Raw genomic sequence first — 24,813 nt, 5'->3', positions numbered from 1 at the left:
GCCCCTGTCTATTATGGTATTCAGATACTTAAAAGTAAAAGTAGTCTATGTACAATGTCAAAAAACACCCCATTACTAATACTTACAAGTGCAAATTGCACTTAGTAAAAGAAGGGAAGCATTACAATGTGTTAAAATGTGCATTATGCAGCAGAATGTCAGTGTTAATATATTATTTGATCATTATTATTGATGCATTAACAGGAAAGCAGCATTTCAATGTCAGCTGATCAAGAGGGAGCTCATTTGAACTAGTTGACATACATTTGGGTAAATCTTAAACAAAGCATCATATTTGTTATACCTTGTCAAAGTAAGTACAATATTAGGTCAAATAAAATATAAAATAAGACAGAGTGGAGATGAAGAATAAAGTGGCATAAAACAAAAAAAATACTCTTTTATTTGACTACACGTAAATTCCACCACTGTCGACACTGCAGCTGATAAATGAAGGCGGAAGTTTACAGTATGCAAAAAAAAAATGGAGAAGGTCAACAGACGGGCGTGGTAACAGAGTGTAAATACAGTAGGCTATTGGGACTGAACATGGGCGGGGTGCTATTATGCATAACGTGGACTTAAAGTGACTTGACCTTGTCAAAAGGGAGAAATTAGAAATAAGCAACTATAAGAGGACATTTTAAGATGCTTTATGCACAGTAGGGTGATTATGTATATTACATCTATTTCTTGCAGCAGAGTGGTCCAACTTGTGTGGTGTGCTGAGATAAACAAGTCAAAACAATTGTTCTTCTTCTTGTTGAGGGATCACATGAGTATTGTACACAGTCAGTTGATACTCTGAGGATAGGTGGAGGAGCAGGAAAAGAATTAGGCTTCATGGGAGGGACGAGAGATTTGTAATTGAAGCAGTCAAGCTATTCAAAGACCTGCTATAACCTGTCTGTCCGCTTCACATCAGGGAGACTTTGTCCTTGGGGCAATTTCATCATTGACTATTGTAACTATTGCACTGTAATATTGGCTGGGAAATGGCTTGAAGCACCTGTGCAGTGAAGGATGATTTTGTTCATCAGCTGTGGAGATGAGATTTAGTGGATCTTTACGGCCCTGACGCCATCTACTCTGAAGTAAGTCTGATATTGGCACCGCTAAACCCAACGCGGCCATCAGCTCTACATCCTTTATAAATGTGTGTAATCTAACATAATTTAGTTGTAATTTATTTAAAAAATTAAGTTTCCCCCTTTGATCTTCAGGTTACAGCCACAGGTGTATTTTAAATTCCAGCTAGCTCGTTTCTCTGACAAGTCTTACCGGTTGTCTGAAGCTGTAACGTGAAACCAACTTCCGCTGCCGTGTGGTGTCGTGATTCAGGAGCTCTTGTGGTGTTTTCGGTGATGACGGAGAGCAACACTCACTCACCTCACCTGTTCAAAACCCCCTCAAAACAACACCGCCGAGGATGATTTTTATTTGACTACACGTATTGTTTTTTTCTCCCCCGACGGACACCGGGGTGAGTAACACTTGCCTCGCTTCCAATTAAATGGGCACCATTAGCAGAAAGATGCGTTTGGCTCGCGTGTGACAGCGCGGGGGGGGACAAACGCAGGAAGAGGGTTGGCTCCGTGCACGCGCTTTATACACGCTATTAATGCTGTTTTAAAACATGTTACTGGATATTAATTTGGCTGACCGCTTTCCAGCGACCGACGGAGGCCGACATACTGTCGCATGTCAATATTTGCGGGAGACTGTTTACCTTGTGTAATGAGCATGCGACTTCAATGCGATTATAGCCTACGTGTATGCTTTCTCTAAGGTAATTCCTTGTCTAAAACTAGTTGATCTGCATGGTTTTGTTCTCTTCTGCAGGTGGCAGCCTACATGACTGGAGGAAATAAAAAAAAATGCATCATCATCGGAGTTACACACCCGTGTCTTGGCCTATCAGAAATATTTTCTAAGAAAAACTGCAGCTGATGGTAAAAACTACAAATCCCAGCAGGAGAATTGTTGATATAATGAAATATTAAAGATCCCATCAAGTCATTATTCAGCACTACAGCAACACTAGTGGTCCATAAAGGTATATTACGGTGATTTCTCATCTGGATGTCAGTGACTGATTACCAGATGTGACTGGGAATATGAATATCCTGGCCTAACTCCCTGAACACCCTAAGGATAAAGATAAGTTAAGTGTGTGACTGCGGGATCAACAGTAGCCATGCACAGCCCTGCTCCTGAAATTGTAGCTGGGTACCCAACCGGGTGCGTGGCAGATAAAGATGCCAATCCAGAGACGACCTTGGGGAGTGCCTACTCTCCGGTGGACTACATGAGCATCACCAGCTTCCCCAGGCTGCCAGAGGACGACATGCTGTCCGGGGAAAACACCTTAAAATCTCGCAAAGATGACGACAACGTCCTGAGTGAGCAGGATACAGGTGAGTCAGCCAGGGCAGACACATAATTTACTATAAGTCTTAAGGTTTTTGGATGTGGATTCATGGAGCAGCATTGTCTAATCTCCAGGAGTCGTTTTCACTATTCATTGTTGCAAGTCATTCAAGGGTGAATTTGAACTAGGGCTGCAACTAATAATTATTTGTATTATTAATTAAGTGGTCCAGAACCCAAGATGTTGAATTTACTGCCATATATGACAGAAAATCCTCACATTTGAGAAGCTTGAACCAGAAATGTTTAGAATTTGTTGGGTTTTTCTGTTAAAGTAGGCACTGACCCTTAAAATTGACACATTTTTGAATGGAATTTGGTTTGACACAAAAAGAACATAAGGGACATATCAAGAATTGTTTGTGTCCTGCTGTGTCTTGTTCAGTTGAAGAGTTTTGGCTTGTGTTGTTTGTTCCAGATCCAGATCTGTTTCTGAAGTCGGCTCGCCTACAGCGTCTCCCCTCCTCTGCTTCGGACCTGGCTAGCCACGATCTCGCATCCCTGCGGGAGACCACCGTAGACCCCTTTACAGAAGACTGTGCCTGCCAGCGAGATGGACTGACAGTCATCATCACAGCTTGTCTCACCTTTGCCACGGGAGTCACTGTAGCTCTCATCATGCAGATCTACTTTGGAGACCCACAGGTAGGAGCGTGTGTGTGTTGCAGTTGCACTTTTGTAACCATGTTGCAATAGTGTTGCAAATAATTACAGGTGATTATGGGATTATTCCACACAAGTCAGTTCGAAGGTATATTAACAATCTGTTTTCTGCTTTCCTGCTTCGCTCTCCTGTTTGTTGCAAGGTGTTTAACCAAGGAGCAGTGGTGACAGACGTGGCCCAGTGTACATCTCTTGGCTTTGACGTCCTTGGGAAACAGGGGTCCAGTGTTGACGCTGCAATCACTGCTGCCCTCTGTTTGGGAATCGTCCACCCTCACACGTCTGGTATTGGAGGGTGAGTGATAAAAACAGCTCTAAACAGGACCACCACTCAGGTTCCTAAACATGGTTGAATACAAAGATCTTTGTGCTGTGTTGACATTTAGTGGTGGAGTTATGTTGGTGCATGACATCCGTAAGAATGAGACGAGGGTCATCGACTTCAGAGAGACGGCACCATCTGCCATCCACGAGGAGATGCTGCATACGAACCTTGATCAATATGTAAGGCGTTTTTTTGGTGTGTCCTTTTTTATAACTGTGAGATGTTGAGTCTTTTTGTTATTGTTTTGTACTCTGGTTAATGTGTGCACCCTGTTCTTGCTGCTGCATCTTAGCCCGGCCTGCTGGTGGGAGTACCAGGCATGCTCAGTGGGATGCATCAGGCACACCAGCTCTATGGCAGGTACAGTAACTGTTATGTAATACAGTTTTTATTTGATTTCCCATTGTCGTGTCATAAATAGTCGTAGTCTACACCCTTCTTTGATATTGTTTGTTTCGTTTTTGAGACACGCCCCCTTATAGATAAAACTGTTGCTGTTTAAGACGAGAATAGCAAACGGTTATTTTGATGTCAGCTCTGACAATGTCTTGTCTCAGTGTTCAGGGCTAAATGAGTGAGATCTCACAGTGAAAGTATCACCAGCTGTGTTAAAAGAAAAGGCATTGTGGGGTTTTTTTTAGCCAGAATGCTGGGTTACAATTACTCCGATGCTGTGTAATTACCATGATCCTGATGCCTCAGCTGGTATGAGGATGATGTTACAGAGCAAACTAACTAGCTTGCTTTATCCATGCATCGAGACTAAGTGTTAAAACATTATGGATTATCATTTTGGAAGAGTAATCGAGAAAAATTAGTTCAGAGTGAATATATATATTTTTAAACATTTGTAAACTAAACTGATCTTTCGTCACTTTTGACCTCCCCAGAATGCAGTGGAAGGATGTGGTTACCATGGCAGCAGATGTGGCCAGAAATGGATTTAATGTTACTCATGACCTTGGTAAGTATAGTGTAATGTAGTACAAATCATTGGGTGACTAATGACACTACTCCTGCTCTTAAAAAAAACACCAGCATTGTCACCCGGCCTCAGTGTCGTTCCCGATTAACACAAGGTGAAGTCATATTTGAAGATTAGGGGTGATCTCATCTGCCCTGTCTCTCTCTCCCCTAGCTGAAGCTCTGGCTAAAGTTAAGGACCAAAACTTGCCAGATGCATTTCGGGATTTGTTCCTCCTGAACGGCCAGGCACCCCTCCCTGGGCTGTTAACCAGACGTCATGATTTAGCAGCCATCTTAGATGCCGTCGCAGTTAAGGGGATATCAGAGTTCTACAGTGGGAACCTGACACAGGAAATGGCAGCAGCAGTAAGAAAAAGATTTTTTTCCTCCAACTCTCTAACTGTAATTATATAAGTAGTCTTGAAGTCTCCATGGGGGAGTCATTTTTACCACTTAAACACAAGGCTTTCTCCTCAGTTTTTTATGTTTTGGCTAGGGTGAGGTAATAATTCAGTCCTGTCCTATTGTGACAAAATAATGATTCTGTTGTCTAAATGGAAAATAATTTGTTCTTTGCATTGTTCTAAGCAGATATTGTCATATAAAAAACTAGTAGTGCATGTTGTTTTGTCGTCTCTGAGAGTAAATGTACCTTCTGCTACTGCTGCGTATCGCTGCCATCTGTTAATATTTTGTGACAAAACACAAATACAGTATAAACAATATGGTAATCAAATATGATGTTTAAAAAGAAAGGGAAAGGAAAAGCAAAAATCTATAGAACCATTTACAGACATTACAATAGATCACATTGAGGTTTAATGCAATGCAGTGCAACAAAAATGACCATGCAGTTTAATCAGCTCCTATTGGACAAAGTTTGGGAATAATCTTCATGAAGGAGGTCATTATTTGCTGGGCTGTTTCATTGAAATGGGACTTGATTCCACTAAGGACCCATTTATTTTACATGAACCTTGAACCCTTCAATTCCTCCTCATCAAATAATTTACACATGATATAGGTATGGGATGCAGGCAGACTGTCCCCTTAGAGTGTAACTCAATCTATACAACACACATACCTTAATCAATATGTAACACCACGTCAAAAGCAACTCACATTGGGCACTATTTGTCTATGAATACATTTTAGTAGGTAATCTAGTAGAATTTAAATATTCATTGAGGGTCAAATTTTAGTTTATATTTTACCTGTTAATGACAGCACAGTGCACAGGACAAACAACAATCACCAGCTTTAAATTTTAACTCCTATGAATGTTTAATAGGTGCAAACAAGAGGCGGAGTGCTCACAGAGGATGACTTTGGAAACTACAGCACGGTCTTACAGCAACCGGCAGAGATCATCTATCAAGGTAAATATTTCACATCAGAGCTGGAACCCAACATGAAGCTGACTTGACCTGAATCATAGCCGATGGCACCTAATTACCTCATGGAGAAACTTCTTTTGAACTTAAATATGTTCAGCTCGTTGAGGACATTATCAGAATTACTAGTGTATGTATCTTTTAAACTTTACCAAATTCCCCCCCCCCATTTAAATGAATGGACATAATGTTCAGAGAGTAAGTGAGTCAGAGTTGCGGAGTTGGTTCGAGCTGTTAAACTGTTCTTAAAATGTATCTTCAGTTTCCTTCAGTTCCCACTCTTCATACATAATTTTTCTGTCATTGCAGCAAGAACAATATATGCTCTTTCTAACAATGTGAATAGCTAAGACTTAGACATTTTCAAAGTACTCAAAGTGAGTACCATCCAACTGCCCCATTGACTCCAATGTTAACTGAGACCAGAATTTCCTGGAGCAAAGAAGAAAGAGGGACGTTCTTAACTTGCTGTATTTACCACATTTTTGACACACAAATGCATATTTTATGGCGACACGTTCAGCACTGTCCCCTATCTCTCACAACAAAGATTTTGCTCCCTTTATCCCTTTCCTACTATTTCAACTCTTTATACTCCTTCAGCTGCTCCTTCATACAAAGTTAAGCCAGTAATGCAGTTCACATTAGCTCCCAGCTGTTCATCAAACAATGAAGGTCAGCGTTCAGCAGCCAGCCAGAAATGACATTGTCTAGTTCCTTGTAGTGCTGTAAATACAGTATGTCCCTCAAAATATGGACTTGATGGCAAAGACATGTCCACTGATGTGTAAGAAGTCTACATTTGCACTGCATCTGAATACTTTGTTTACATAAACATGGGCTGCTGTTTACCCAGCATGCAAATTTAATGGACATGAACTCATCCTATATATGCTTTATAATTAATTGTTTCTCACTTTGTTCTGTTTTTCTCATCTGCTATATTTCGCATTTGTTGGGAATATTGGAGTACTTTTTATTTTCTTTTTTATGTGAAGTTGCTCATATAATTTTTATATTGTATATAGATACGTTGTTGTATGTGTTATTTCTGTATTACACTACTATATACAACAAGCATATATGGTGCAAATGTTTTATTGTTACACTTATAGGTTTTATGTTCTTGCTGCAGTGGCCATGGGTTCGAGTCTGACCTGTGGCCCTTTGCTGCTTGTCATCCCCTCTCTCTCTCTCTCTCACTCTATCTTGAGCTGTCCTATATATTAAATAAAAACCCCTCAAAAAATATTTGTTTAAAAGTTTTATGTTCGAGTAATGCAATTTTCCTTTTGCATTATACCAATCAGTCTAGTTCTGCTTTTATTTGTGTTATATTTAATGTCGTCACTGAAATAATTACATTTTCAACCCAATGATTTGTTGTTGTTTCTGAAGGACACCATGTGATGGCAGCGTCAGCCCCGCATGCAGGTGTTGCCTTGATCACAGCTCTCAACATCCTGGAAGGCTACAACATTACCAGCCAGGTGCCCAGGAACAGCACCTACCACTGGATTGCAGAGGTTGCATTCTAACTGCTTCACCATTATACAGCATAAACAATCTGCACTGCAGTAATTCACATGATATTTACCTACGTGTTCATATTGCATTTCTCTTCCAGGCTGTGAAGATAGCTCTTGCCCTGGCTAGTGAGCTGGGAGACCCCATGTATGACCCTTCTGTCTCAGAGATTGTCGCCAAGATGCTGAGGTAGAGCTCCCCATGTCATCTTAAATATATAATGTTTATATCCATCCTAATTCAGTAAGGCATTTCCATTTAACCCTGCCCTTTGTTGTTCCCATCTCCAAGTAAATCACAGGCTTCCGTGCTCCGCCAGATGATCAACGACTCTCAGGCCTTCCCTGTCAGCCATTACGCTACATCATTTACTCTGGAGAAGGGTGCAGCAGCTGCCCAGGTCATGGTCATGGGCCCAGATGACCACATTGTGTCAGTTATGAGGTACATCATACTTTAACCTGCACATTGTTTAAGTAAATCCCAGTGACAGTTAAAAGTTGATTGATATCACTGGAAAACTAAGACCAGATTTCTCTTTTACTTGTGGCTGTTTTAGCTCTCTAAACAAACCATTCGGCAGCGGGATAGTGACTCCTTCAGGAATCCTCTTGAATAGCCAGATCCTGGACTTCTCCTGGCCTAATAAAACAGGGAGCTCATCACCAAACCCAGTAATTGTTCATTTTGTATTTGTTTAAGTGAATGCAGTATTGATTGATTTCTTATTGAAATATTCTTTGTTGCTGCACTAAGTCCTCATGGGTTATGTTTGTTTTTGCTGTAGCATAACAGCCTCCAGCCTGGGAAGAGGCCGATGTCCTTCCTGATGCCAACTGCAGTGAGGCCTGCCGTGGGGTTATGTGGCACATACGTAGCCATCGGATCTTCCAATGGAGAGAAAGCTCTCAGTGGCATCACACAGGTTGTTTTTTAAATTACTTGAAGAATAACTTCAATCCTACACTGATTGTTAGATCTCAGTGTGTGTGTATATATATCTTTATAGAAATGCATTTTTCCCCCCTGTGAGATCAAATTTAATAACAATGAATTTATGTATGTGCTATTATTCTGTATGTCTTATTCTGTTTTCTGATCCCTCACAGGTGCTGATGAATGTTCTGTCTTCGCGTAAAAATATGAGTGACAGCTTAGCGTATGGTAGACTTCACCCACAGCTGCAGCCCAACACCCTCCTTGTGGACTGTGAGTTTTTCCTAATGATCCACGATCCACGATCCATTCTTTGACTTAATTTGCAATTATAATAGCCATATCCTGCTATTAACATGCAATACGCATCTGGATATGTGCTCCAGAGCAATCCTTGTACCAGTATTTATGATTGTCTTAAAATCACATTTTTGTTTATACTATACAACGTGTATGAGCAGTAGCTGCTTCTATTGTCATAAAAAACAAAGGGGGCAGTTGTAGGGTTTAACACCTTGGCACAGTAAAATGCCTTTCTGACTTCCTGTGCTGTAAAAAGAATAATCTGCAGTTTTAGTGGGAGGTAGAAAAAACAATGATGATATGTTAGTAAATCCTGTGAACCCCATATTGCAAACATCACATTTCTTGCTGACTCCAGCAAAGAGATATATCAGCTTCTGGTACATTACCATAGTGATCTAGTACATTGGACAGATCAGGATGTTTTGGATCTGCCTTAGTCAGAGGCAACTTAAAGGTCCAGTGTGTAACATTTAGGAAGATCTATTGGCAGAAATGGAATTTCATAGATATGTCCTCTTCTATGGAGGCTCCCATGTTGAACCGCCATGTTCTACAGTGGCCCAGAACAGACTGACCAAACAATGAGTCTAGATAGGGCCTTTAACGTTTTTTGCCTTTGACCATATTTAGTTCCATTCTACCCGCTAACCTCAGCTCATACTTCTCTCTCCAACTGTCTCTTTCTCTCCTACAGCTGAGTTTCTAGAAGAAGACGTGGAGCTGCTGCAGGCTAAAGGTCACAAGGTGGAGAGGAGAGAGGTTCTGTCATTGGTGGAGGGCACCCGCAGAACCAATGACCTCATCATTGGAGTGAAGGACCCCCGTAGTGCTGATGCCTCCGCCCTCACTATGTCCAACATGCCCTAGTGCCCCCCTGCTCCCCCCATACTCACACATAATGAAGGAGGGGTAAGAGTAACACTGTGTGATTGATGGTTAGTGAGGGAGTAAGGCTGCTCATCAGCTAGTACATTAGAAATGAATGGCAAAGCACAGTTGTTTGACAAGAAAAAAACAGTCAACAAAAAGACATGCAGCTTTGTCTGAGACGACTTTGTAGGGATCTGATACGGATCGTACGATAGATATTGTTTTTTCTGGCACACAGAAAGTTTGCCATCTCACATACCGATGTTGGTGTGCCCTCTCTCACAGCCTCAAGTAACGTTCAGGCCCAGTGTAGATAGTGTTGAAAATGTATGTCTGTCCCTTAAGGGCATCAGTCAAAGTCTGCAGCCTATATTACGCAGAGCAGGACATAAAAATGCAAGGCATGTTCATAAAATTAAGATCTGATGCATTCCAGTTCCACTTAAAGAAAGCAATAAACTTTACCTAGTGCAGGTGAGAAAAAAAAATTGGAAATGTCTTATAGCTTTTGAAGCTATTTTCACAGTGTTGAGTTGCAGCTAGTTTTTGGCCTCTGGGGTATTGAGCAGGACATTCAAGTCTGAATATAAGATTATGAATTCTGATGAAAATGAATGATGAACAAAGTGATTTGGTGCAAGAATGGGCAGACATAAAAAAAAGAAGTAAGGATGCCACACCTGGAAGCCACCATTTACTACACATGCATGGTCCTCAGTGCATTTAAGTCACCTTTCCCCTCTTTAATTCTTCTACTGCATTTCACCATTATTCCACATAACACATGAAAACACGTGGAATGGTGAAGGTACCAATATTGAAACCTTGCATTGTCACACCTGAATTAGTCTATTCTAAACTGAACACAGGCTAAACCATTTACCCTCCTGCTCTTTATATGGTGTGTAACTGTGATTAGATGTTGTTTGGTACAGCTGCTGGAGTTTTAACTGTTGGCTCCTTGGGACCATGTTAAGACACATTATTTACACAAAGTACATCCTACAGAATTCTGGAAAGACCTCCACATGTCAATTGATTTCCTTAATCAAAAGGATTTGCTTCTGTTTCACAGGTGTTATTAAATTAATTATTACATATTACAAATGGCTAAATACATAACTTAAGACTTTTTTATCTGTTGCATGATTTAGTTTTAAATTAAAGCATACATTTTTTTTTATTTAGAGTGGGGATACTTGTTTTTAGAAAGGGAATAATCTGATTCATTACAGATGGATTGAATGTAATCTGTCTATTTTTATATGAACATTTGTTTTGCTGTATACATTATTTATACTGTTGTAACACAATGCATTCAATCAGCATTTTAGAAAAGGCTCTTATGTTTATTTTTGTGTACGTATTGTGTAATTATATTAGGTTTGAAGCAAGAACCAATAGCTTTTGTAAAGCATTGCATTCCAAAATGGCCAGTGCTGACTGATCAAACATGTCTTTAACCTTATTTACTCTGTTGTTGGGCACTAGTGCAATATGAGTGTTGATGCTTGTTTCCTGTACTGTAGAGTACCATGCCTTAAGGCACGCATTTGCACAATGCCTGTTTGATTTCATGTGCAGTTGTATCTGAATTTGATCAAAATCAGCAACGTCCAAACCCACGAAATAAAATGTTTGCACACACCCTATCGCTGAAGCATGTTGCCCATTTGTTCCTCCATACAGTACATTTGCATTTGGTGCATCTGACCTACTGTAGAATAATTAAGTGAGCTTGCTCTTTCCAGATACTGAGCTTTAGGTTTTTGGATGACTGGACTGGAGCTGATGTATTTTCCAAATTCCACATTGCCTGTATATTACCTGTTGTTGTTATTATTATTATTATTATTACTATTAAAAGGCAAAGTCCAATAAATGTGCACACCAATCAAGATTCTGCTGCATATATTTATATAGAGGCACTGCAACAATTAAACTGTACGTATTGTATAAGTGTGTATTTTAGCTGGGTTACTGGCTCCAAGGACCACAAAAAAATAACAAGTGAATTCAGAAAAATGACAAACAAAACCACCATTTTTAATCAAAAAAGCTTTAATTTTATAAAGGTGAAATTTGAAGGAAACGTAATTGTGTTTGGGTTTGAACTGATAAAAACTGTAAATTCTTCTTTTACTCCAGTATTATGTATTACTTCTTCTCCTTCCTTAATTGGGATTTTATTTTGAAAAGCAGCACCGGAAGCGGTATTTTATTTTCCTGTTCGCTTGACATCGTTTCTGACTTGCTTGTGATTCATGTTTTGTTAGCTAATCTGGCTAGCAGATGTCGACTGGCTGAACTTTGTTTTCAGATGAATATATGCGGTAAGGCTTTACATTTTCTCATGCGTAATTTACTGCTTATGGTATGTAGCAAGTTAAAGCTGCCACATTGGGAAGCTAATACGCAGTGTTTGAGTGTTTTCATGATGAATTAACTGCAGTGCTACACAGCTAACTTAGCTATCGTTTGCTAACTGGAGCTTTCGGAGAAGCCAGCAGGAACCGCCTTGACATCACTTTATTCCTCTTTTCATAATATTCCTCTAATCATCTGCTGAATGCGTGTTGATTTTGAATTGTAAGTGCTGTCCACATGTGCATGGAAATACACAATGATACGTGATATCGGTGTTCTTCCTGTCGACTTTGATCTCGTTGTGTTCGCTAACGTTTGCGCTAAGGCCCGAGCTACTGCTGGGCCGATTACATTAACCCAGCTGGCCACCGGTTGTGGACGTGCATTTATATACAGTATGACGGTATTTGACTTTAATGCAAATCACACTGCAGTTAAGCCTTATCTGGACCACCTACAGTCCCTTTTTGTAACCTTGTGAGGTTAGTCTGCTGGTAAAACGTTAGCAATCGCCGGGTCGGAGTGATGTCACTAATGTACAGGTGTGTTGATAACGTCATCTAGTTACTTGGATGATTTACAAAAGGGAAGAGTACGTTTTTAGTAGTTTTTTTTTTTTACCTTGTCTTACCTAAAGCTTACAGCGTATAACTGACACTTGTAGCTACCTGTTTAACAAGCATTTGCACACATATAAGTCCACTACACTAATACTGAAGGTACCCACTTTGTCACATCCATCGATTCTTAAGTGTGACACTAGTGCTTTATAGGATGCACGAGTGATCTGTGTCTCTCTGGTGTGCAATTTCAGCATAAAACGGTTCAAACGCCACTCCTAGTTAGAGGGGAGGATGGCGCATCGACGTACCCCACCTGAGCTGTCCCAGAGGACAGAGTACCTGGAACCTGATAATGATTCCGACAGGGACTCTGGTGTTGGGGATGATGCAGGGGAGGATGCTGACAGTTGCCATGGAAGCACGGTAACAGAAGAGGAGAAAGTCAACAAGCAAGATGGCAGCGAAGAAAACATTGGAGAGGGAGAAGATTTTACAGTTTTTGTTGCCTTTCAAGGGAATATGGACGATGAAGATTTCACACAAAAACTTGACTCTATCCTCAGTGGGATTCCAGACATGCTTGATATGGGTTAGTTTAATTTTATTCAACTCTTATTTATATTGGAAAATACAAAGAAAAGGGAGCTGCCCAGTACAGTTGTCTACTGTACTGTTGCCAATGTACACCTCTCGCTGTGTATCTGAGCTGCTTAAAAACACATTTATCCTCTTGGACCTTTCCATGTTTTATTATTTAATATGGAACAGTAGATATGCTCAATAAAAGATTACACTACTGTCACAGTACGAATATGTAGGCATAGATAATGGTCTGAATACATCCATTAGTTATTTTCTGATTCATAATTTTACCCTATTTAAGTTAATTTGTAGAGATTTGTGTTCACTTTCACATTGTCACTTTCATATCTGACGTACAACCACTTTGTGTTTGTTTCTTTTTGTTGTAAAACAAGCCCACGGGCTGCTGTTTTACAGTGTACATTTGAGACATGCCCCCATTTCTGTGTGCTGTTTTATTTTTCTTAACTTTCCTTGTCTTTCTCTAACCAATAGTCTCTAGAATTCTTTTCATCACGTATACACTTCAATTGCAACTTATATCCATCGATTGTCCCTTTTTTAGGCTCTGAGAGGCTCCAGCCACAGCATGTGGAGCCGTGGAACAGTGTGCGAGTTACCTTCAACATTCCTCGGGATGCTGCTGAGCGACTCCGACTGCTGGCCCAGAACAACCAGCAGCAGCTCAGAGACCTGGGGATTCTCTCTGTGCAGATAGAAGGTAACAGCACTGCCTTCAAAGTCCTTGCCACAAAAAAATTAGACAATGGGCCTCATGTATGAATCATTCGAAAGCACAGATGAGAACAATTGAAGAACTTTAGTGCCATTCATCAGTTTCCTAAGTGTGTTCTAGTCCACACATTAGAAAATATGCACAGAAACCAACTTTTTGTGCTGTGAAATATTAATAATGACGAGTAATAATTAATAATTTACCATATGGAAACTGTAGAGGAATGTTCTACAATTATTTTGCCATTTAATGATTTTTTTTTTTACAGTTATTAAAGATTATTATGTTACAGAGGCAGATCCTTCAAAACCTGTGTGCTGTTCTGGAGCCTTAATTTAGATCAGTTTTTTAATTATCTAATCCCACTACACCCCACCTGCAAGTATGCCTACTCATCACCATCAGTTTCCTGGATACTAGGACCTCCCAGAGAGAGACATCTCTGGCATATCCCAGTCCACTGTTTGAGGAAATCAGTTGTGTAGTGAGAAAACCTTTGTAGAGGCAAAATATGCTGTACCTTGCTTAAAACAAGTAGGTAAATACAATCAGATGAGAAGAAAATCTGTTGCCTAAATGAACCATTGAAATGACAGGTGTTTATGGGAGAAATTGGGCAGCATTAATTAAAACAGATCAAACCAGGTCAGCTTAGTCTTACCACAGTGAAGCCATACTGGTCAGTCATTTCAAGAATAGATAGAATAGAATAGATTTAATCCCAATTAATCACAATATTATCAAAATCACAATAAGGCCTGCAGTTTTTTATGAATATAAAATGTGTGTCAAACAGCATTATAATGGAGTGCTGCAGAGATGCCCTAATCTACAAATCATGTATCATAAATCCCACATAGGATTTTCTTATTTTCCTATTATTGCTTTGTTTTTCTTTTTTCATCTGTCGCACAGCAAAATAAAGTATACAAACTAGACCTGTAGTAAATTTATAGTAAGTAAGTTATAGATGTTCACTCTATTGTTGTTCAGGGGAAGGGGCCATCAATGTGGCTGTGGGACCAAATAGAGGACAAGAAGTCCGAGTGAATGGACCAATTGGAGCACCTGGACAGATGAGAATGGATGTTGGCTTTCCAGGTCAGCCTGGTCCAGGTATTAATTTACTGAGTTGATTACACATGGTCCCTCTATACCAACTAGACTGAAACTGTGAGTCATTATTGGATAGTAATTATTTTTATTAATAGTAGTTGTAGTAACAGTATTTTTATTTGTTTTAGATAATGATACAGTAGATAATATGCAAACATTGATTGATCTTATTCATTTCTAACACAGCTGCATCCATAAAGACATGAAATAAAGAGCCTAAATTAGTTAACTGTATTGCTTTTTGGTTTTTGTTTTCATTAGTGTGTTACGTCAATTCATTAGTTAATGATTTGTATTTAGTTATTTTCGTATTCAGTGTTTCGTCATTTGATAAATATTTTGTTTCTTTTATACATAATTATTACATATCCGCACATTTCCATTAGGAGGGGTAAGGATGGCTAACCCATCGATGGTTCCCCCTGGCCCTGGCATGGCAGGTCAAGCTATGGTACCAGGCAGCAGTGGACAGATGCATCCTCGTGTTCCAAGACCATCTTCACAGACAGGTTCAGGTCTTTATTTCTTGTACGTCAAAAGATGCATGTCGTAATTTTGAACATCTCCCTGCTCGGTCAGTACAATAATGGAAGAACTGCGTCTTCTTCACTCACAGATGTGATGGAGCCAATGATGCCAGGTATGTCGGTTCAGCAGCAACAGCAACTTCAACACCAACAGGCTGGTCCCCATGGCCCTGGCCCAATGCCTCCTCAGGCTGCCCATCACATGCAGGCCCTGCAAGCCGGGAGACCGCTCAACCCCGGTGCACTGCAGCAGTTACAGCACCACCAACAGCAACAGGCCCAACAGCAAGCTCAACTCTCCCAGCTTGGACCTAGACCTCCATTTAACCCATCAGGCCAGATGGCTGCGCCTCCTGGATGGAACCAGTTGCCCCCTGGGGTGCTTCAGCCACCAGCTGCCCAAGGAGGCCATGCCTGGAGAAAGCCCCCACCCCAAGCCCAAATTCAACGTCCACCCTCCCTTGCTACAGTTCAGACTCCCAGCCACCCTCCACCCCCTTACCCATTCGGCAGCCAGCAGGCTGGGCAGGTATTCAATGCCATGGGACAGGGACAGTTACAGCAACAACAGCAGACGGGAGTGGGTCAGTTTGCCGCCCCCCAGCCTAAAGGCCCACAAGCTGGCCCTGGTGGTGTCGTGGGACCACCCAGACCTCCTCCACCCCTTCCACCAACCTCTGGGCCACAGGGCAACCTCACTGCCAAGTCGCCTGGTTCCTCCTCGTCTCCTTTTCAGCAGGGTTCACCAGGGACTCCTCCCATGATGGCTCAGAGACCTACAACTCCACAGGGTTTTCCCCAGGGCGTTGGATCACCAGGAAGAGCAGCCCTCGGCCAACAGGGTAACATGCAACAAGGATTTATGGGAATGCCCCAGCATGGACAGCCTGGGGCCCAAGTTCACCCAGGTAAGTTCCCGTTTGTGACTGTTTCTTTTTACAATAAATAAATGTATTTTTGGTCATCTTAAAAGATTTGTGTATTAACGTTATTTTACATTTTGTACTTTGATGCCTCAAATATAAACATCAATGAATACTGATTATAGGCATGCAGAAGCGTCCCATGGGCTTTCCAACCCAAAACTTTGTCCAAGGTCAGGTGAGTGCCAGCACTCCAGGAACCCCTGGTGGAGGACCCAGTCAGCAGCTACAGAGCAGTCAAGCGATGACTCACACAGGTAAAATATCTACAACACTGCAAACAAATCTGTTTAATTTGATTATCACATAGTTCTGACAATCACGTGTACTGAGACAAGATACTTTACATTTTATAAAATAAACTTGTTGTGATAGCACATAACTGTAAGAAATGCACTTAATCTAGTAATGCTTTCAGTTCATCATCTACTTGTTGACACTGAGTAGCTTAAGATTTCAATTCTCATTTAGATTTGATGAACTGCTTTGTGCCAACAGCCTAATTTCACACTCCATGGCTTGACGTGCAGTTTACAGAAGGCATATTAGCTTATTACCTACCAAAACCCATTTAAATAATTTCCTTTTTCCCTCTCCATTTTACACCAGGAGCTCAGCCATCAGCCTCCACACCAAACTCAATGCAGGGTCCTCCTCATGCCCAACCCAACATTATGGGTGTGCAAAGTAGCATGGCGGGTCCGCCCCCTGGTACAACTGCTGGGCCTAGTATGGGGCAGCAACAGCCTGGCCTCCAGACCCAGATGATGGGCCTCCAGCATCAGGTCCAGCCCGTGTCCTCCTCCCCCAGCCAGAAGGTTCAAGGCCAGGGTGGAGGTCAAACTGTCCTCTCAAGGCCCCTCAGTCAAGGGCAGAGGGGAGGGATGACCCCACCCAAGCAGATGATGCCTCAGCAAGGCCAGGGGGTGATGCATGGGCAGGGTCAGATGGTTGGAGGCCAAGGGCACCAGGCCATGCTCATGCAGCAGCAACAGCAACAACAGCAGCAAAACTCCATGATGGAACAAATGGTTAACAAGCAGGCATTTGGAGGCAAGATTCCAGCTGGGGTCATGCCTGGCCAGATGATGCGTGGCCCTTCTCCAAACGTTCCAGGTAACATGGCTCAGTTCCAGGGCCAGGTTGGCCCACAGCAGATGACTCCACAACAGCAACAACAAATGGCTCAACTCCAACAGCAGCAGTTACAACAGCAGCAGCAGCACCAGTTGCAACAGCAACAGCTACAGCAGCAGCAGCAGCAGCAGCAACAACAACAACACCAGCAGATGAACCAGCAACAGCCCCAACAGGTTCCTATTGCTGGCAATCCTAATCAAGCTATGGGCATGCATGGGCAACAGATGAGGCTCCCTGCTGGTCATCCACTTATCCAACAGCAGTTGCAACAGCAACAGCAGTTGCAGCAGCAGCAGCAGCAGCAGCAACAGCAGAAACAACAGCAACAAGCCATGTTGCAACAGCAACAGCAACAACAACAGGCAGCTCAACAACACCCACATCCTTTGGTAGATCCTAATAGTGGGACAGGAGACTTGGGGGTTCAACAGATGGTCCCTGATATGCAGGCGCAGCAGCAAGGCATGATGGGGGGCCCTCAGCACATGCAGATGGGAAATGGCCATTTTGCAGGTCATGGCATGAACTTTAACTCACAGTTCCAAGGTCAGATGCCAATGGGGGGACCCTGTGGACAGCCTGGTGGCTTCCCTGTCAGCAAGGATGTAACACTGACTAGCCCACTGCTGGTTAACCTGCTGCAGAGTGATATCTCTGCCAGTCAGTTTGGGCCAGGAGGAAAACAGGGAGCAGGTGGGGGCAATCAGGCCAAACCCAAAAAGAAGAAACCTGCACGGAAGAAGAAACCCAAAGAGGGAGAGGGACAACAACAAGTAGAGGGACTTGGGTAATAATTTTACAGTTTTGGTTTTGCCATCATGGATAGTTAAAATAAATTATATCACTGTTACATTAAGTCTTGGATGCAACTTCATCTGTCTATTGTCTTTTTCTTAGTGGTCTTGATGCAGCTGCTGGCATGGAGGATTCCGAACTCCCAAACCTCAGTGGCGAACAGAGTTTGGGCTTAGACAACTCTGGCCCAAAACTCCCTGATTTTGCCAACAGGCCTCCAGGTAAATGACATAATCAATTTTGGCATTCTTTTTGTATCTGCATTAAGTTGCTAATTATTTTTATTAAATAAACTATACAGTAAACTTCACTTTTCCAAAATTGTACTTGTATCTGTTTTGTACATGTGTGCCTCTTTACACTTTCCATAGGCTTTCCTGGCCAACCTGGAGACCAGAGAGTGTTGCAGCAAGTACCCATGCAGTTTATGCAACAGCAGCAGCAACAACAACAACAACAACAGCAGCAGCAGCAGCAGCAGCAGCAGCAGCAGCAACAACAACAACAGCAGCAGCAGCAGCAGCAGCAGCAACAACAACAAATGCAGCACATGCAACAGCAGCAGATACAGCAACAACAAATACAGCAGCAGCAACAAATGCAACAACAGCAAATACAGCAACAACAGCAAATACAGCAACAGCAGCAACAGTTACAACAACAGCAGATGCAGCAACAGCAGCAGCAGCAGATACAACAGATGCAGCAGATGCAGGGTCTCCAGAATGCTCAAGGGCAGCAGGGGATGACTGGGCCACAGACTGCGGGTCAAGGCCAGCCCCAAATGCACCCTCATCAGCTGCAGCAACAACAGCAGCAGCAAACTCAACAGCCACACCTGCAACAGCAGGTATTATAATCATCACATACCTTGTTGACAGTGTTTGGTATCGACACACTGTATCTCTTCATACTTAATGTTGTACCCTATTTTGCATTTTAGCAACAACAGCAGATGATCATGATGCTGAAAATACAGCAGGAGCAGGCAAAGAATCGCATGTCCATCCCTCCAGGGGGGCAGCTACCTCCTCGGGGAATGGGCAATCCACCTGAGGTGCAGAGGCTTCCTGTATCGCAGCAAGGCAACATGCCTGTAATGATCAGCCTTCAAGGACATGGGGGAGTACCGCCATCACCTGACAAAGCCAGAGGGATGCCCCTGATGGTGAACCCACAGGTAAGGGGTAATTGCTGTGGCATATAAAACTCGATTTGAACATTCACATGATTTTAATTTACTTGTGACTGCAGTTTATTTTCCTGGGAGTAAACTGTATACTGTTTGTATTTTTTATCCTTTCTAGCTTGCAGGCGCTGCACGAAGAATGTCCCATCCTGAAGTAGGGCAGGGTCCCCAAGCCACTGGATCTGAAGAGTCCTCTGGAGGGGCCCACTCGAAGCAGGACAGGCCTGGTGGCCCAGAAATTGGGGTACAGTCTGGAAATGGCAACCAACAGATGATGGCCAATCAGGGTTCCAACACTCACATGATGAAGCAAGGGCCTGGTCCATCATCAATGCCCCAGCACACTGGAGCCAGTCCCCAGCAACAGTTACCCACTCAGCCTCAACAAGGAGGCCCCATACCTGGCCTTCATTTCCCGAATGTCCCCACAACCTCACAGAGTTCCAGGCCCAAAACCCCCAACAGAGCCAGCCCCAGGCCATACCACCACCCCCTCACCCCAACTAATCGTCCACCCAGTACTGAACCCTCCGAAATCAACCTTTCACCTGAGAGGCTAAATGCTTCTATTGCAGGGCTGTTTCCTCCCAAAATCAACATTCCTCTGCCTCCCAGGCAGCCTAACCTAAACAGGGGGTTTGACCAGCAAGGTCTTAACCCAACAACTCTGAAAGCCATTGGGCAGGCCCCTCCTAGCCTAACTCTACCAGGCGGCAACAACAACAATGGCAGTGTGGGTGGAAATAACACTAACAACAATCAACAGTCCTTTTCCACTGGTACTGGAGCAGGAGGTGTAGGCACTAAACAGGACAAGCAGTCTGGAGGGCAGAGTAAACGGGCAAGTCCAAGCAATAGTCGGAGGTCAAGTCCAGCCTCTAGCCGCAAGTCAGCCACCCCAAGTCCAGGGAGACAAAAGGGGACAAAGATGGCAATCGCCTGCCCTCCCCCCCAGCAGCAGTTGGTCAACCCTCAGGGGCAAACCATGATGCTAAACCCTACCTCAGTACCCCCAAGTCCAGTATCTATGCCTTCACAAGTGAGTGGTGGCATGGAGGCACAGCAGACCCAGAGCTCCTTCCATGGGATACAAGGAAACCCTGTTGAGGGAGTCCGGGAAAGTCAGGGCACGATGACAGCAGAGCAGCGACAGATGCCTCAGCCTCAACAGCCTTTGAGGGAGTTATCAGCTCCTAGAATGGCAAGTCCTCGTTTCCCAGCACCTCAGCAGCCTAAACCTGACTTGGAAATGCAGGCTGGCACAGGTGATAGGCAGCCAGCCCACGCAGCACCTATGCAGGACTCGGAGGTCTCACCTACTCTCAGGACAGCTCCAACCTCCCTCAACCAGTTACTGGATAACACGGGTATCCCAAACATGCCTCTTCGGCCCGTACAGAGTAATACTGTTAGGGATGTCATGGGAAAGGACAGCCCTAAGTCTGCTTTGGATCCGGAGAGACCACTCCACAGTAATTCCCAGAATACAGATATGTCAGCTTCTGCTGCGACTACTGCCACTATAAATGAATCAGAAGCTAAACCCAAACCTGCTGTTTCAATCCCTACCAGCAGTCCTAATTTGCAGCCTGCTTCAGTTCCCAGCTTGCACCCTAGCACTAATGTAAACTCCAATACTACCCCCAGCCTTAACCAAAACCCCATCTCCAGTCTTGGTGTCAATCCCAGTCCAAATGTAAACCCAACACCTACTCTCTGCCCCACCATCAGTACTAACACTAATGCCACCATGAGTGTAAGCCCCAACTCAGTCACTTCCGGTCAGAGCAGTCCTGCCTCGACTGTTAGTACCAGTTCTAACTCCAGCTCTGCTCTGAATCCAGCCAGTTCGGCTCTAAAACCAAGCCCTAGTCCTAAACCTGTAACAAGCGTTCACTCAGTCATACAGATCCCTGCCTCTTCTAGCACCATTTCCCCCAACCAGATTACAGTGTTTGTCACCTCTAACCCCATCACCTCTGCCCCTACTCCCCAAGCACCCACATCTATGGTTTCCACCATGGTAGCTGTCCCTAACAAGAACATTAGACCTCAGGACATCCGGCAGCAGGCACCCGTCACCCGACCTCCTCAGTTTATCACCACCACCCCTGTATTTATCAACCCAATTTTCCAGGTCCCAGGTGCATCTGTGGCTCCCAATTCCACAGTGGTATCACAGGCAGTCACCATGATGGGGCCAATTCAAGTATCCACTACAAACATTCAACTTTCTCCTGCCCCAAGCTCCACCCAGTCCTCAGGGGCCACCATGACTAGCACTCAGCCTGCCAGAAGTGCTGCTGGACAGGTCCAGGTTGCCACTAGTATCCCCTCATCGGCACCAATTGGTACCCTCCCATCTCCTCAGCAAATTAATCCAGGGGTTCTCAAAACAGAAAATCTAGGTGAGGCAGGTTCTGCTCAGAAAACTAGTCCCCCGGTTCAGCAGCCATCTCCCCATCCAAGCCCTGCAGCATCATCTCCCTTTCAGCCTCCTCTGGCTTCTCCTCCTCCTTGCTCTAGTCCTGGAGCTGTTAACACAATCCGAAAGAGCCCTATGTCTCCACCTCCCACTGCCCAGGTGAAAAGTAAACCTGCACAGGCTGCTCCAGTTGTTGCTGGTACAGCTGACCCTCAGCAGAGTCCTGTAGAAAGGCCTGCACAGGGGCCCTCTGGGGCTGTGCCACCACAGGTTTTTCATCCTCCCGCTAGTCCTGCCATTCAGATTGAAGCATTAGCTCCCCATACTACTGCTGCTGCTCAAAACAACATTACTCTGCCTGCAGTCTCCTCTCCAGTCCCAGTGTCTGGCCAAGTTGCTGTTTCTACTCAGATTGTTACCCAGGCTCCAGTGTCTGCACCAGCTTCAGTCTCAAGCCCAGCCCAGCCTGTAACTTCTCAAGCTCCTATTGTCACGGTAGTTGGTACTACCACAGGTGTCTCTTCTGCTACCTTGCTCTCTACGGGCGCTCCTGTACAAAGTCCTGTATCGTCCATTGTTCCTATTGTTGCTGGATCTGGGCCTGTTCAGGAGGTTCCCTCTACCACGTCCTCTCCAGTTGCTAACCCCAGCGGAGTTCCACCTGCTCAGTCTGACCCCCTGCCTATGGAGCCCTCCGTACCACCAGCAGCTGCACCTGCTGAAAGCACTCAGACCACCCCAGGTAAACACACAGTTGTGAGTTAAAAGAATCTACTGTTGTGTGTGCATGTCTCAGGTAAATGACCATATTCTGGCTATAATACTTGGTCAGGTTAATCTTTTGACTACCTTTTTATATAGGGTGTGTCACTGCTGTGGTAAGAGTTTTCTATTAAATGCCATATTAACGTGTAAGCATTAAGCTTGCCTGGATTTGCACATTTAAAAAGAATATGTGGTATTCCTGTTTTTTTCTTGTTTACAAAGGAAAACTATTGCTTTACACAAAAACTGTTGCCAACTCGAGGTGATATTCAAGGGGAGACAGTTGCACAATCCTTCTGCTCAACACTCTATATATGTATTCCTGACTAATAATTTGTTTCATATATTTAAATGTGTCATTTGAGCTATTTTATACTTTTCCCCCAGCACCTATTCAACAAGAAGTCCCACAGTCCCAGGAACCTGTTGCCAGTGAGAAGACCGGTACGTGTGTGTTGTTAAAATGCCTGTACTTGAAGAGAAAACAATTTCATATGATCTCATGAGTCACTTGAAATACGTGGCAGAAAAATAACTCTTGTTTCTGTCCTTTTCAGGTGAAGAGGTCTCAACAGGTTCTGAGCAGGGGTAAGACTCCTCAAAACATTTATGTTCTTTTAACTGCTGTATTATTGATTGATTGTGTAATGCTTCATGTGGTGGGGTCTATTAAGGTGTCCCCTACTATTGATCTCTCAAAAGTTGGCCTAGTCTTAAGACCCGTGCTCTTGAAGGAGAAATGCTTAGACATTTCTAACTCTACTGAAACTCAGGGAGTTCATTTGCTTGGCCAAGGGGGTACATGGCGAAAACAATGAGCCACGTGGCCTCAGCACTTGGTATGTATGATTAGCATGCAATAATAAATATAATAATAAATAATACTAATGCATGTCAGAATTTTAAACAAACAGCCTGTCACAGAGCAAATTGTACCACTCCGCTGACCTTTATGGCCATATCTCTTTTCCTGGGGATTGTCATAATATGGTGGGGAAGTGAAGCCATGTTTGTTCAGCACAGTTTATAGTTTACCGCTGTTTTTCCACTTCTATCACAGATGGGCAAAGAAAAGAAAGACGCCCATCAACTTAGTCCCAAGGTATGTATTTTAACATGTTTGCGCTGCAAAGACACAAGCAGTGGTCATGTCGACGTAGTGGATGCTGTCGGGATGAAGACGGACAGTATCTGTGGTAGACGAGGAAAAACAGCCGAGTCCTGAGTGGTATTATATCTTTCTCTGAGTAGAGCAGAGTTAACTCACACCCTTGCATCTTTAGTAACACATCCCTGTGTTGTCCTTCCTTCCTTGTTGTTTGTTGTTTTTCTATCTGGTCCTCCCAGAGCTGCTGTGGAGAAGCCCAAGGGACCGAGCAGACGCAGCTCCCGGGCAGAGAAGGAGGTGGAGGAGGAGCCAGTAGCGGACAGTGGCATTAGGAAGAGATCAGCCAGGCCTGGAACCAGTGCTGCTGTAAAAGGTGACTGTAAACACATAAGCAGCTGTAAAAGATGGGATGTCTATCGGTATAATAACTAAGCTATACATGTTACATTACAACCTTTTCCCTAATACAGTATACTTTGTTTTTGGTTTTACAGAAACTGGAGCAAGCCCCACCCAGGCCAAACGAAGGAAGTCTAAATAGCCTGTGAACTGTACTGTAAATGTTTTTGTTTTCCCGCTGTGAATCAGTTGATATATCGGTTTCTCTGTCCCAGATTATGAATTTTCACTGGAGGAAGAAACCCATGTACAGATTGTTTTAAAAAGAATTATGCTATTGTTTTGTCCATGCTATTATGTGAGATTGTAGTTAGAATGTGTGCATACAAGTATGTGTTTGTGTGAATGTGCTTTTTATATTAAATGCTGGATTAATCATGTGAAGACTGATAATGGAGCTTGTCATGATTGTATAATTATGTTGTAAAACTGAATTAAATTTTCTACTGCTTTTTGTTCTGTGAAATTGTGTAAAATGATTTATGTGTCATTCAGATTTCAAGTTCAGTCTCAGCCTGCTTATCCTTAGCAGTACTGCATTAATGTACTGTATTATTGATGAGCACAAGTCGGAGGAGGAGTGTGATGTAAACAGTCAGAAGTCCATTTAGGTGAATAATTTTAAATTATAAATCTGGACCATAAACATGTATCCTGAATGACTCTTAATAAAACAAGGAGGCATTTTAAAAGATACCCCCATCCACACTGCCGTACCTCGTTTCACGTTTTGATGCTGGTTCAGGTGTGGACCTCGCAGT

At 43.2% G+C, this 24,813-nt stretch overlaps 2 protein-coding genes across 6 annotated transcripts; both read left to right on the top strand.

Moving 5' to 3' along the window:
- The first annotated feature begins 823 nt into the window (after nucleotides 1-823).
- LOC127377883 (glutathione hydrolase 7) lies at nucleotides 824-11,069 on the top strand. 3 transcript variants are annotated; one of them, XM_051426165.1, is made up of 17 exons: nucleotides 824-1,094; nucleotides 1,342-1,483; nucleotides 1,843-2,417; nucleotides 2,849-3,075; nucleotides 3,237-3,388; nucleotides 3,480-3,597; nucleotides 3,711-3,778; nucleotides 4,309-4,382; nucleotides 4,557-4,750; nucleotides 5,676-5,763; nucleotides 7,177-7,304; nucleotides 7,406-7,494; nucleotides 7,597-7,749; nucleotides 7,865-7,979; nucleotides 8,093-8,230; nucleotides 8,415-8,514; nucleotides 9,242-11,069. In XM_051426165.1, the coding sequence occupies exons 3-17, from the start codon at nucleotides 2,198-2,200 to the stop codon at nucleotides 9,412-9,414; spliced, it is 2,037 nt and encodes a 678-aa protein (XP_051282125.1). In that variant the 5' UTR covers nucleotides 824-1,094; nucleotides 1,342-1,483; nucleotides 1,843-2,197; the 3' UTR covers nucleotides 9,415-11,069. The 3 variants fall into 3 exon arrangements, with proteins under 3 accessions (XP_051282125.1, XP_051282124.1, XP_051282126.1); XM_051426164.1 differs by having other exon boundaries at nucleotides 1,224-1,483; XM_051426166.1 differs by lacking the exon at nucleotides 1,342-1,483.
- Nucleotides 11,070-11,649: 580 nt separating this feature from the next.
- ncoa6 (nuclear receptor coactivator 6) lies at nucleotides 11,650-24,518 on the top strand. 3 transcript variants are annotated; one of them, XM_051426160.1, is made up of 17 exons: nucleotides 11,650-11,750; nucleotides 12,599-12,936; nucleotides 13,495-13,650; nucleotides 14,659-14,781; nucleotides 15,168-15,290; nucleotides 15,398-16,216; nucleotides 16,357-16,488; nucleotides 16,841-18,158; nucleotides 18,269-18,387; nucleotides 18,538-19,016; nucleotides 19,110-19,346; nucleotides 19,474-22,522; nucleotides 22,933-22,989; nucleotides 23,103-23,133; nucleotides 23,606-23,647; nucleotides 23,893-24,026; nucleotides 24,148-24,518. In XM_051426160.1, exons 2-17 carry the CDS (start codon nucleotides 12,639-12,641, stop codon nucleotides 24,192-24,194), a joined length of 7,164 nt encoding a protein of 2,387 aa, XP_051282120.1. In that variant the 5' UTR covers nucleotides 11,650-11,750; nucleotides 12,599-12,638; the 3' UTR covers nucleotides 24,195-24,518. The 3 variants fall into 3 exon arrangements, with proteins under 3 accessions (XP_051282120.1, XP_051282119.1, XP_051282122.1); XM_051426159.1 differs by having other exon boundaries at nucleotides 15,168-15,296; XM_051426162.1 differs by lacking the exon at nucleotides 23,606-23,647 and having other exon boundaries at nucleotides 15,168-15,296.
- The last annotated feature ends 295 nt before the right edge of the window (nucleotides 24,519-24,813 follow it).

Source organism: Dicentrarchus labrax, unplaced genomic scaffold (genome assembly GCF_905237075.1).
Source record: "Dicentrarchus labrax unplaced genomic scaffold, dlabrax2021, whole genome shotgun sequence".
Taxonomy (NCBI): Eukaryota; Metazoa; Chordata; class Actinopteri; family Moronidae; genus Dicentrarchus; species Dicentrarchus labrax.
The sequence above is the reverse complement of the archived record's forward strand: the minus strand, read 5'-3'. Positions and strand labels throughout refer to the sequence as shown.

Excerpts from the sequence above, each read along its gene's own strand:
- LOC127377883 (XM_051426166.1), top strand. The coding sequence starts at position 2,198 with ATGCACAGCCCTGCTCCTGAAATTGTAGCTGGGTACCCAACCGGGTGC. Across the intron at positions 3,779-4,308 it reads GCACACCAGCTCTATGGCAG|AATGCAGTGGAAGGATGTGG; the intron begins GTACAGTAACTG and ends TGACCTCCCCAG. Across the intron at positions 7,495-7,596 it reads ATTGTCGCCAAGATGCTGAG|TAAATCACAGGCTTCCGTGC; the intron begins GTAGAGCTCCCC and ends CCCATCTCCAAG.
- ncoa6 (XM_051426159.1), top strand. The coding sequence starts at position 12,639 with ATGGCGCATCGACGTACCCCACCTGAGCTGTCCCAGAGGACAGAGTAC. Across the intron at positions 12,937-13,494 it reads TCCAGACATGCTTGATATGG|GCTCTGAGAGGCTCCAGCCA; the intron begins GTTAGTTTAATT and ends TCCCTTTTTTAG. Across the intron at positions 23,134-23,605 it reads TCAACAGGTTCTGAGCAGGG|ATGGGCAAAGAAAAGAAAGA; the intron begins GTAAGACTCCTC and ends CTTCTATCACAG.